Source organism: Podarcis erhardii (assembly GCF_964252035.2).
Source record: "Podarcis erhardii genome assembly, chromosome: 13".
Classification (NCBI taxonomy): domain Eukaryota; kingdom Metazoa; phylum Chordata; class Lepidosauria; order Squamata; family Lacertidae; genus Podarcis; species Podarcis erhardii.
In genome coordinates this window covers 42,392,133-42,404,444 of record NC_138502.1, presented here as the reverse complement: position 1 = coordinate 42,404,444, position 12,312 = coordinate 42,392,133, and the positions used below count along the sequence as shown (strand labels likewise).

The window sequence follows — 12,312 nt, the reverse complement described above, 5'->3', positions numbered from 1 at the left end:
GGCTATACAGTCGTACCTTGCATCCCAAACTCCTTGGTACTCGGACGTTTTGGCTCCCAAATTCCAACAAACCTGGAAGTGAGTGTTCCGGTTGCCAACGTTCTTTGGAACCCGAATGTCTGACGGGGCTTCTGACGGAAGCTGTGCTTTGGTTTCTGAACATTTTGGAAGTCGAACGGACTTCCGGAATGGATTCCGTTCAACTTCCAAGGCATGACTGTAAATGTTGTTAAAAATATTTGCGATTGTGCCGTTTTTTAGCTGACCTGCTTAGATACTACCATTTTGTGCATGCACTTGGTACAATTTTGTAAATTTTATGTAAAATATATTGGCTCTTCCAGAAACCGATTCCTTATAAGCCGGAGTTCTGTCCATGTTCTTTTGCTGTTCCTGATGGCAGGGGGGCTGCTGGAGAAAACTCACTTTCTGTTTTGCTTGTGTGCGTTGTAGGACAAGCAAGCTCTCGCTGACCAGAAGAAAGCCAAGTTTCACCAGACGGAAGGAGACCACCTCACTCTTCTGGCCGTGTACAACTCCTGGAAGAACAACAAGTTCTCCAATCCCTGGTGCTATGAGAACTTCATCCAAGCTCGCTCGCTGCGCCGTGCCCAGGATATTCGCAAACAGATGTTAGGCATCATGGATAGGTGAGGGTCTGGTCACGGACAAGAGAAATGTGCTAGAACAAAACAGGATGTTCCCAAACTGTCATGGACCAGTGATCCATGAGCTTCGTTCAGGTGGTCTGCAGCTCACCAATGGATTCGTGGTTGAAGATGGGAGCCGGGACATCATTACGTTCAGTGCTCATATGGATTTTTTAATTGTATTTTAATTTTCTTCTTCTATTGCTTCCTTGGGGCAGGGGAAACAATGGGAGAAGCATCCATTCTGTGTATCAGTGCTCCCAAAGGCATCTCAGCCTTCCAGAGTCTTAATTAGAGCTGGCCGGTTTTCCCTTCATTGTCCAAAACCCGTATGATGTACAGATCACGATACCGGTTTCAGACCTTTTGAGCTGGCAATACATCGCAGCTCCAGTGTGGTGTAGGGGTTAAGAGCGGTGGACTCGTAATCTGGTGGACCGGGTTTGCTTCCCTGCTCCTCCACATGCAGCTGCTGGGTGACCTTGGGCCAGTCACACTTCTTTGAAGTCTCTCAGCCCCACTCACCTCACAGAGTGTTTGTTGTGGGGGAGGAAGGAAAGGAGAATGTTTGCCGCTTTGAGACTCCTTAGGGTAGTGATAAAGCGGGATATCAAATCCAAATTCTTCTTCTCTTCTTCTCCCCAGCCACTGCCAGCACACCTGCCTGCCTACCTGCACTGTGCTGGCAGCGCCATGATATATTCTCAGCTCAAATCGCCTGCTCTCCCGCCTGCCTGCCTGGCTGCGAGTTTGCCTCTAAGCGAGCAAGCGGGGGGGGGGGGGGGCGACCAGTCTCTTTCCTCCCCATTGGTCGCTCAGGAGGACAGAGACTGGCTGCCCCGCTTACTCGCAAGGAGGCAAACACACAGCCAGACAATGCCCAGCCCTAGTCTTAATTAGTTAAGAATGTGCTCATGGTAGGCAAGGTAAAGGGACCCCTGACCATTAGGTCCAGTCGTGGCCGACTCTGGGGTTGTGGTGCTCATCTCGCTTTACTGGCCGAGGGAGCCGGCATACAGCTTCCGGGTCATGTGACCAGCATGACTAAACTCTTCTGGCGAACCAGAGCAGCGCATGGAAACGCCATTTACCTTCCCGCTGGAGTGGTACCTATTTATCTACTTGCACTATGACGTGCTTTCGAACTGCTAGGTTGGCAGGAGCAGGGACTGAGTGATGGGAGCTCACTCTGTCGCGGGGATTCAAACCGCCGACCGTCTGATCGGCAAGTCCTAGGCCCTGTGGTTTAACCCACAGCGCCACCCGCGTCCCTTCCGCTAAGCACTAGAGCAGCAGAAATAGTACACCCAATGAAGATCATCAAAAAGTTGAACATAAGTTTTTGAGCTGGGCAAAACTCTAGAGCAGAGCACTTTCCTGGGGATCGTGGCAAAGTTTTAGCTGTGGAGTTTGTGTGTGGACTTGGGTGTAGGCTAGCTTGGATTTGCATCAACTGAAGCTTCTGTTCTAAACTCTTCCACCACTCCTCTGATTGGACAGGCACAAGCTGGACGTAGTGTCATGTGGAAAAGCCACCGTACGCGTCCAGAAAGCCATTTGCAGCGGTTTCTTCCGGAATGCCGCCAAGAAGGATCCCCAGGAGGGCTACCGGACCTTGATTGACCAGCAGGTCGTCTACATCCACCCTTCAAGTGCCCTCTTCAACCGCCAGCCTGAATGGTAAGGAGGCTGGTGCTGCCGGACGTCATTGTTTCTACCAAGAAAAGGGATGTTTGTATGACATAGTTGAAAGTTAAGAGGGAGCTCATGGGCTTAGCCTGGTGGGAAAAGCCCATTTACTGTTGAACAGAACCACATGGGGAAGCTTGCAAAGGACTTCATTTGACTCCACTCCTGGGAAGTGGCATGTAACAACAACAACAACAACAACAACAACAACAACAACAACAACAACAACAACAACAACAACAACAACAACAACAACAATTTATTATTTATACCCCGCCCATTTGGCTGAGTTTCCCCAGCCACTCTGGGCGGCTCCCAATTGAGTGTTAAAATCTGAAGGGAGGGCGTTCCGCAAGGCGGGCGCCACTACCGAGAAGGTCCTCTGTCTGGTTCCCTGTAACCTCACTTCTCGCAGTGAGGGAACCGCCAGAAGGCCCTCGGCGCTGGATCTCAGTGTCTGGGCTGAACGGTGGGGGTGGAGACGCTCCTTCAGGGATACTGGGCAGAGGCCGTTTAGGGCTTTAAAGGTCAGCACCAACACTTTGAATTGTGCTCGGAAACGTACTGGGAGCCAATGCAGATCTCCACATAACCGGTGATATGTGGTCCCGGCGGCCTCTCCCAGTCACCAAAGCAAGCTCCCCATTCCCTGCAAAGCATTGCCCACCCCCTAAATTATGGGAAGGAAGATGCTAAGTAGGATTGACCCCCCCCCCTGCACATCAGCTGGTACAAAGGGAAATCAATCCAGCTTGATTTAGAAGTGCAAGGGAACTTCATCCCTTGCACACCCCATGCACTTTGCTAGGCTTTGAAGTCCTGAAGTCGGGACCTTCAAGCTCCTTGCAAAAGTGCTTTGAAGTCCCAACTCTGAGGCTTCAAAGCATGAGGCCAATTGCAATGTCACTTAATTGACAGGTGAGTGGTGATGCCCAATGGTCAAATTTGGTCCGCAAGGCAAATCCTGATAAGGGTCTGTCTTGTAGAGCCAAAATGCTTTCCCAGCCCTAGTGTAGGTGGTACTTAGAGGAGGAAGAGTATGTGGTTGGCAAGCAGAGTGAATACAAATAAAAGCGTGGCATGCATTTTAAAATAAATACAGTGGTGCCCCGCAAGACGAACGCCTCGCAAGACGGAAAACCCGCTAGACGAAAGGGTTTTCCGTTTTGGAGGCGCTTCGCTAAACGAATTTCTCTATGGGGTTGCTTCGCAAGACGAAAAAATCTTGCGAGTTCCCGCGGGGTTTTTTCGCCCCCCCCCTTTCCTAAGCCGCTAAGCCGCTTATCAGCTGTTCCGCTGATAAGCTGCTTATCAGTTGATCACTAAAAGCCGCTAGACCGCTAATAGCGCTAATCCGCTGAGCTGTCAATGGGCTTGCTTCGCTAGACGAAGAGAATTGCGGAACGGATTCTTTTTGTCTTGCGAGGCACCACTGTATACGGTATCTTAGCCCTGTGGGAATTTGCTCCTGTCACAGCTGGAGACCTTTTGAAATACACATGCTTTTGTCTTGTCATATTTCAATGCCAAATTTGTTTGGGGGCGGGATTCCAAACCAGCTGTCACGTTGCTGAAGACTTCAAGCTCTGATTTATGACCTCATTCCTGTTGATCCTACAGCAGTGTTTCTCAAACCTGGGTCCCCAGGTGTTGTTGGACTACGACTCCCATCATCCCTAGCTAGCGGGACCAGTGGTCAAGGGATGATGGGAGTTGTAGTCTGGCAACAGCTGGGGACCCAAGTTCAAGAAACACTGCTGTATAGATACCCTTGGTGTAGGGCAGGCATGGCCAAACTTGGCCCTCCAGGTGTGTTGGGACTACAACTCCCATCATCCCTGGCCAACAGGACCAGTGGTCAGGGATGATGGGAATTGTAGTCCCAAAGCAGCTGGAGGCCCAAGTTTGGCCATGCCTGGTGTAGGGGATCTGCCTTCATATTGCACATAGAGGAAAGGGTTCTTAGAGTGAGCCGCATTCTGGGGAGAGAGGGATGTCCTAATTCACCTACCCCCCTTTCTCATCCTCTCCCTGCAGGGTGGTGTATCATGAGTTGGTGCTCACCACTAAAGAGTATATGCGGGAGGTCACCACCATCGATCCCCGCTGGCTAGTGGAGTTCGCCCCTGCCTTCTTCAAGGTCTCTGACCCCACAAAACTCAGCAAGCAGAAGAAGCAGCAGCGGCTGGAGCCCCTTTACAACCGCTACGAAGAGCCCAACGCCTGGAGAATATCGCGAGCCTTCAGGCGTCGGTGAGCCCTCCTCGTCTGCCAAGAACGGTGGCTGGACACAGCACCATCACACGGTCCAGCCTTGGGCATGTCTGGACAACTTGCTATGTACGTTTCAAGACTAAAGGGTGTAGTGGTGCAATGCCAGCTCTTAAAGGCACTGCCTCCATCATGGCTGGCCTCAGAGACACCTTTCTTCACGGGATATTTTCTTTTGTTGCCGTTCCTGCGCTGTGCAAAGGTCAAAAGTTGCCGTGCGGTTTCTAGTCCCCTCTGTTACCGAAAGGCCTCCTTTCTCCGCTGCCCCAAACGGGAACCGAAAGGGGAACACAAAGCTCTCGTGTGACCTTTTCCCTTTGGAACTACCCTATTTTTCTTCAAAGCAACCCTCTGGAAGCACATTTGAAAAGACTGCTCCTGCAGGAAGCAAGACAAATACCCAGACCCTTTACACTGGTGGCCTTTCTTGAATGTGGTCTTCAGCTGTGCTGCCATGTTGCTTGCCCACTTCCTGTCAGAGCCCAAACAGTGTACAAAAAGCTGCTCTTCCCCCCCCCCAAGGATTCACTGACACCTGAAGCAACACTCCTGTGTTTCGTCAGTAATATTGCTAAGCAGTTTTTAAATTTGAAGAAAATAAAAAAAGAGCTGGAGGCCGTGTTGTCTAGATCAGAGTTTTTGTCTGTCTTTTTCTGTACGATCTTACTTGCGTTTAGTGAAAAATGTCCTCTGTCCTCAAGGTTGGATGTGACTTTGCAGTACCAGGGAGGGGTGACTAACCTGTAGTCCTTCAGGTGCTATTGAAGTTCAACCTCCCTCCACCTCTCAGGCCCAGTGGTTGGGGATTATGGGAGTTGTAGTCCCAGCAATATCTGTAAAGCCACCTGTTTTAGGAGATGCAGTAGAGATTCAGATGTACTTGAGGAAGTGGAGAAGAGAGTGCAGTGCCTTCTTTATGGCTCTATGACCCTTCACAAGGAGGACTCTTTAAATGAAAAGTTGTCTTCAGATATTTTTCCCGCTGTCTGGAAGCTGGTTTGTGTACACACACACACATGTACAATGGTACCTCGGGTTAAGTACTTAATTCGTTCCAGAGGTCCGTTCTTAACCTGAGGTACTATTTCTGGGTTAGTGGAGTCTGTAACCTGAAGTGTATGTAACCTGAAGCATATGTAACCCAAGGTACCACTGTATTGTGGTTGTCATCCTTCCGTCTTGAGAGATGATGGAGTGTGAAATCAGATCACTTGGATATTCAGCACCGAAGTGAACCTCCTCTGGACGCAAGCCTGGGCAGTGTGTTTGGAGGTCCTGGGCTGCCCAGACTTCAAGACCCACTTCTCGGCCTTGCGGTGGTGGTGTGAACAGAGACAGGGGGTTTGGAAGGTTGCCAAGGTAACTGGGTGTGAGGTGACAGGAACAGAGTGTCTTTTAGCAGGGTGTTCTGAAGAGGAGAAGGAAGGAAGGAAGGAAGGAAGGAAGGAAGGAAGGAAGGAAGGAAGGAAGGAAGGAATTCATCTTGGGCAGGCTGGCTGAAGGCTGGCTGCACTGCTGTGGGGTACAAGCCCCTCTCGACCATGCTGTACGATCTGGACTCCCTCCATGCAGACTGAAGGTGTAAATAGGTGAATAAACCATATTTCTTAAAGCTACGACCATCTCCGCTGTGTCTCAATTCTCTAAAGCAGGAGTCAGCAAGCTTTCTCAGCAGTGGGACGGTCCACTGTCCCACAGACATTCTGGAGAGCCGGACTATATTTTTTTTGGGGGGGGGGGAATGAATGAATTCCTATGCCCCACAAATAACCCAAAGATGCATTTTAAATAAAAGCACACATTCTACTCATGTAAAAACACCAGGCAGGCCCCACAAATAACCCAGAGATGCATTTTAAATAAAAGGACACATTCTACTCCTGTAAAAACACACCGATTCCCGGGCCGTCCGCGGGCCAAATTTAGAAGGCGATTGGGCTGGATCCGGCCCCTGGGCTTTAGTTTGCCTACCCCTGCTCTAAAGCAACACAGACACTGGAACCCCTGGGAATCATGCAGAGGCTGGGGGTGGCACATGACTTTTTTATCCATACACACACACTGATATTCTGCCTGCTCCCTTCTAGGGGATAAACACTACTACAATATTGTTAACAGAGACACATCTCGCACACACTTCTATTCCTCCCCCTACCGCCGCCTCAATCCAGAGATGTCCAACGCTCACTGAGAGGGGACCAGCTTCCTCCACAGATCCATCCTAACGTAGTTCGCGCAAGCATTGTTTATGCTACAGTAGGGTTTGCAGTTGGGAAGGATTCGTGTGGTGCTGTGGGTTAAACCACAGAGCCTAGGGCTCACGAATCAGAAGGTCGGTGGTTCGAATCCCCGCGACAGGATGAGCTCCTGTTGCTCGGTCCCTGCTCCTGCCAACCTAGCAGTTTGAAAGCACATCAAAGTGCAAGTAGATAAATAGGTACCACTCCAGCGGGAAGGTCAACGGCGTTTCCGTGCGCTGCTCTGGTTCGCCAGAAGCGGCTTAGTCATGCTGGCCACATGACCTGGAAGCCAGTAAAAACGAGATGAGCGCCACAACCCCAGAGTCGGCCACGACTGGACCTAATGGTCAGGGGTCCCTTTACCTTTAGGGTTTGCAGTTGTTTTGATACAAGCAGTTGTAAAGAGTATAAGGAGAAAAGAGGAACGCAATGTCGCCCTGTATGCCCCCTCCTCGTTTCTGCAATCAAACTGCTGGAAAAAAATCCTTTGTAAGCGAGAGAAATGCCTCTGTGTTCCGTCGGCTCCCCCCCGCTGCGATGCGGAGAGCGATCGAGGGAAAGCACTTTGCCTAACTATTCTTCATAATTCCAAAGAGCTCGATATATGACAACCAGCAGCAGCTTGACATTCCTTGCTCCAGTTCCAAGCAGTGAACACATCTGGCTTAAATTAATTTAAAAGAATAAACTTGTATGACTTTTTGAGAGCAGGACGAGAAGGAATCTCCTGTTTATAAGTAGAGCTTTCTTTAAAAACGACACCGAGGAGAGAAAAGTGACCTTGAAGGCCTTCGGTGGGCGAGAAATTGACATTCCCCGAGTTACTAAAGTGATCTTCGTACCGCAATGAAGTAGAACAGAGGATTCTGTGGAAATGAACCACTGGGAACCGACAAGAGGCTAGGATAGGATTTGTGCTTGGAATACAAAGGCCTGTTCTTTCTAAGTGTGAGCCTTGCTACCTTGTGCTTTTTATACTTGTAATGCTATTTTAAATTAAGTTAATAAACCGGGGTGGGGGGGTGTTTAAGCATTCTCTTAAATTTCTCCCAGATTTCCATGATTATCACAGAATCATAGAATTGTAGATTTGTAGACTAGATGTAGCATCATCTAGTCCAGGCATGTCCAAAGTCCATTTCGGGGGCCTAATCTGGCCCTCTGCTTGGTTTAATCCGGCCCCTGCGGTAGTTTATTTTGTGGGGTAAAATCCCCCAAAAACCTCACAACAACTTCAATCAAGAACTGCAATCCTAAAAAAAGCTTAAGAACTTTGGGGGTAAAATCCTAAAAGAAAGCCCAACAACTTCAATCCTAAAAAAAGCTCAGCAACTTTGGTTGGCTCTCACAGCCCTTCATTTCATCAAATCTAGGACGCTTTGAAAAAAAGTTTGGACACCACTGATTTCTAGTCCAATGCTGCAATCCCAGCTAAAGCATCTGTGCTGCTGAATTGCAGAAATATTCTCTATGTTGAAGATTCCCATAGGATCTCAAGGTGAGACAACTCAGCAATCGTCTTTTATTTTGTAATGTTTATTTACGTAAACAAGGGTATGAATATAGAGAAGAAACCAACCGAAGCGGGCCTTCAGAACAGAGAAAACGCGGCATCTAAAACTATATTAGTGGTGCAGCAGTAAAGCTGCTGGCACATTTGCAAAGCTAAGCAGGGTCTGGTACAGTTACAAATTGGATGGGAGAGGCCGCATGTTGAGATTCCTGCAATGCAAGAAGGTTGGGCTAGATGACTCCCTTGGTCCCTTCCAACTTTACAATTCTATGCTTCTATTTGCTGACAAAGGTCTGCATTGTTAAAGCTATGGTTTTCCCAGTAGTGATGTATGGAAGTGAGAGCTGGACCATAAAGAAGGCTGATTGCCGAAGAATTGATGCTTTTGAATTATGGTGCTGGAAGGAGACTCTTGAGAGTCCCATGGACTGCAAGAAGATCAAACCTATCCATTCTGAAGGAAATCAGCCCTGAGTGCTCACTGGAAGGACAGATCCTGAAGCTGAGGCTCCAATACTTTGGCCACCTCATGAGAAGAGAAGACTCCCTGGAAAAGACCCTGATGTTGGGGAAGATGGAGGGCACAAGGAGAAGGGGATGACAGAGGACGAGATGGTTGGACAGTGTTCTGGAAGCTACCAGCATGAGTTTGACCAAACAGCGGGAGGCAGTAGAAGATAGGAGTGGCTGGCGTGCTCTGGTCCATGGGGTCACAAAGAGTCAGACATGACTAAACAACAACAACATATCTATTCACAAGTCACAAGTGGGAAACAATACGAACAGACGTACAGTTGAGGAGCACCGAGGGGGCCCAAACAAGAATGCAACTCAGTAGTTCTTCCAAAATGAAGTCATACTTGGCAGGACTAAGCAGTTTATCATGTGTTTGTTCATGGAGGTCATATGAAGGTCAGCGCACTGCAACAAAATCATCTGAGGATGCTTTGCCTCTGGTAGCCCTAAGATCATGCGTGGGATTTTCCTGGGTGATAAGAAGCAAGGCTTTCTTGTACCACGCATCTCGAGCAAAGGTCAAAGCATATTTCCAGCTCTGAGAAATATTTAGACCCAGAGGAATAATAGTAGAGGTTTCAGCAACAACTCAGAATTTCCCCCCATAGAACGTGCATAATAAACAAAACTTTGGATCCATAAAATGAAAGTAATAATCAATGTACTGTACTGTAAAATGAGTAAGACAGTATGGAAGATGATAAAAATTAAAGTTTTTTTCTTTTCTTACCTGCACTGATGATAGTCATTGTTTGGATGGCGGACTTTTATCCATTTCCGCAGTCACACAATCAATCAATCAATCAATCAATCAGTAGCTGAACTGGGTTCCACACAGTCACAAAAACAAATTAACCAAAAAAGCCTCAAAAACAAAACCACAAAATAAATAGCAAAAACAAGAGCGCCAAACTTAATCCGTTCCGGAAGTCCATTTGACTTCCGAAATGTTTGAAAACCAAGGTGCAGCTTCTAATTGGTGCAGGTGCCCTGGAAACAATAACCGACAGAAGAAGAAGAAGAGTTTGGATTTGATATCCCGCCTTTCACTCCCTTTAAGGAGTCTCAAAACGGCTAACATTCTCCTTTCCCTTCCTGCCCCACAACAAACACTCTGTGAGGTGAGTGGGGCCGAGAGACGTCAGAGAAGTGTGACTGGCCCAAGGTCACCCAGCAGCTGCATGTGGAGGAGCGGAGACACGAACCTGGTTCCCCAGATTACGTGACTACCGCTCTTAACCACTACACCACACTGACAGCCACATTGGATGTTTGGCTTCTGAAAAACATTCAGAAATCGGAACATTTACTTCCGGGTTTTTAGCGTTTGAGAACCAAGGCATTTGAGAACCAAGTTACCACTGTATATAGAAATAATAATAATGAGAGGAAGACTCCCACACAGGGTCCAACATGCTCTGTCAACACAGAATGTGGCCATTTTCTGCAACTTTGGAATATTACTTTCCTGGCCGAGCAGGCAAACGTTGGGATTTTGACTGCACCTCCCCCAGTAACCTTTATCATGTCTATTTTGTTTAGATTAATTATGTGGAAGCCACTCATTGTGCTAACCAATGTCTGCCCATCTGCCTATGTTAAGTCTTTAGTTTTGTAAAGTTTCCTAATGTCTCCAGTATGTTGACCATGAAAAACTGGTCCTATAAACACCTACAAGAGACAAAGACTATTTTAACTCAGTGGGGTTTTACTTCAGAGTAGACATGCAGAGGCTTGCTCTGTAATTCATAAATCTGTAGTGTCCTGATGAGGTTGAAGACTAATTAAAGGTTCTTATTCTTGCTGCTGCTTGACAAACTTTGAAATCTGAACTTGTGTAATGGTCTTTTGGAAAGCTAACACAGGATCCAATTGTTGTGACAACTTGTCATCATTAAGATCTAGTTCAAGATGGCCCACAATTAAAATCTGATTTGAGAATAACATGCGGGATTATTCATGTGTGTGTAAATAAATGATAAAACTGCCTACAGTTTGCAAGGACCCTTGACAGCAGCCATTAAATTTAGCCCGCTCAGATCACATTTTTCTTTCCTGTGAAATGGTCTGTAAAAGCTTCCATCTCCTTACTAAACTGAGCTGTGTGCTCTTCAGGGAGTGGTGCTAATGTTAGGAATTCATCAGTCTGATTCCCCCGCTGAACAAAATGAAGTCATCACTTGGTAAACTTCAGATTTTGTAAGTAAACTGTGTACAGTTCTCTGAATCAATTCCAAGTACCTAATCCACATTACAGTGGACTGGAAATCAATCTGTCCTGAATCGCTGCATTGTATTGTGATGTGGAATCGTAGCCTGTAATAGTCGCCCCAGAATTGTCCCATTTACAGCGGCTTTCTTCTTTACTTCGCTGAAGGCTTGAGCAGCTATTGGGCTTTCTTCTTAACTTGCAAAAGCTAGTTCTGTTGTGTACAGTGGTACCTCGGGTTACAGACGCTTCAGGTTACAGACGCTTCAGGTTATAGACTCCGCTAACCCAGAAATAGTACCTCGGGTTAAGAACTTTGCTTCAGGATGAAAACAGAAATTTTGTGGCGGTGGCAGCAGGAAGCCCCATTAGCTAAAGTGGTACCTCAGGTTAAGAACAATTTCAGGTTAAGAATGGACCTCCAGAACGAATTAAGTTCTTAAACCGAGGTACCGCTGTAGTTAGTGACAGGATTCAGCCTCTTCTGACACTGTTCATTACTGAACAGGCCTGACTTTTCCAAAAAAGAGAGCTTTTTTTTTTTTTTTTTTTTTTTTAAAGCAAAATAAAAGGGCCTTCTCAGTGACTGCTCCCAAATTCTGGAACTCCCTTCCTGGAGAAGCTAACAGGTTTTATATATGTCTATACTCTTAATTCTATTAAGGTACAGTTACCAGATGTCCCTGTTTCCCGGGTACAGTCCCTGGATTTACAAATCAGTCCCCATACAAAATCCATTGAATTTGAAAAGTGTCTCCGGATTCATTGAAAAAAATCTGGTAATCTTATATTAAGGTTTGTTGTTAGTTATTCTTGTTTATATCTGTAAGCCGCCTTGAGTCCCATCAGGGAAAAAGGCAGGGTATAAATAAATATATAACAACAACGACAACAACTCACATGCAACTTTCTACAGCGATCTGTTCGTGTAGGTGCTGTGGCAAAATATACACATGAACCCCTGAGAACTCTGGCAGGCGCCCATAGACATGGGCAAGAACTGGGTGAGGGGCTCTGGGGAAAAAATAGCCCGTAAAAAAGAGGAAGAGAAACGAGACGTTGCTAACACGACATAAAAGTGTGACCCACAACAAGCTTTGCTGTGGTGCTGGTGTGTGCGGGTTACATGAGCCTATTATAGGAGGAAGGAGAAAAGATGGCGATGCTTGGAGTTGGTGGTCCTTACTGCTGCTCCTTTAAGTGTTTGTAGTATCTGTTCAATGC

At 47.1% G+C, this 12,312-nt stretch overlaps 1 protein-coding gene across 2 annotated transcripts in view; it reads left to right on the top strand.

Annotated features, from left to right (window-relative positions):
- Positions 1 to 5,238, top strand: part of DHX8 (DEAH-box helicase 8) — a 31,880-nt gene extending 26,642 nt beyond the window's left edge. For both annotated transcript variants that reach the window (XM_081837630.1, XM_081837629.1), the window contains exons 21-23: positions 454 to 650; positions 2,151 to 2,330; positions 4,377 to 5,238. In XM_081837630.1, the coding sequence (XP_081693756.1) occupies positions 454 to 650; positions 2,151 to 2,330; positions 4,377 to 4,596 (597 nt within the window). In that variant the 3' untranslated portion in view covers positions 4,597 to 5,238. The remainder of the gene's footprint in view (positions 1 to 453; positions 651 to 2,150; positions 2,331 to 4,376) is intronic.
- The last annotated feature ends 7,074 nt before the right edge of the window (positions 5,239 to 12,312 follow it).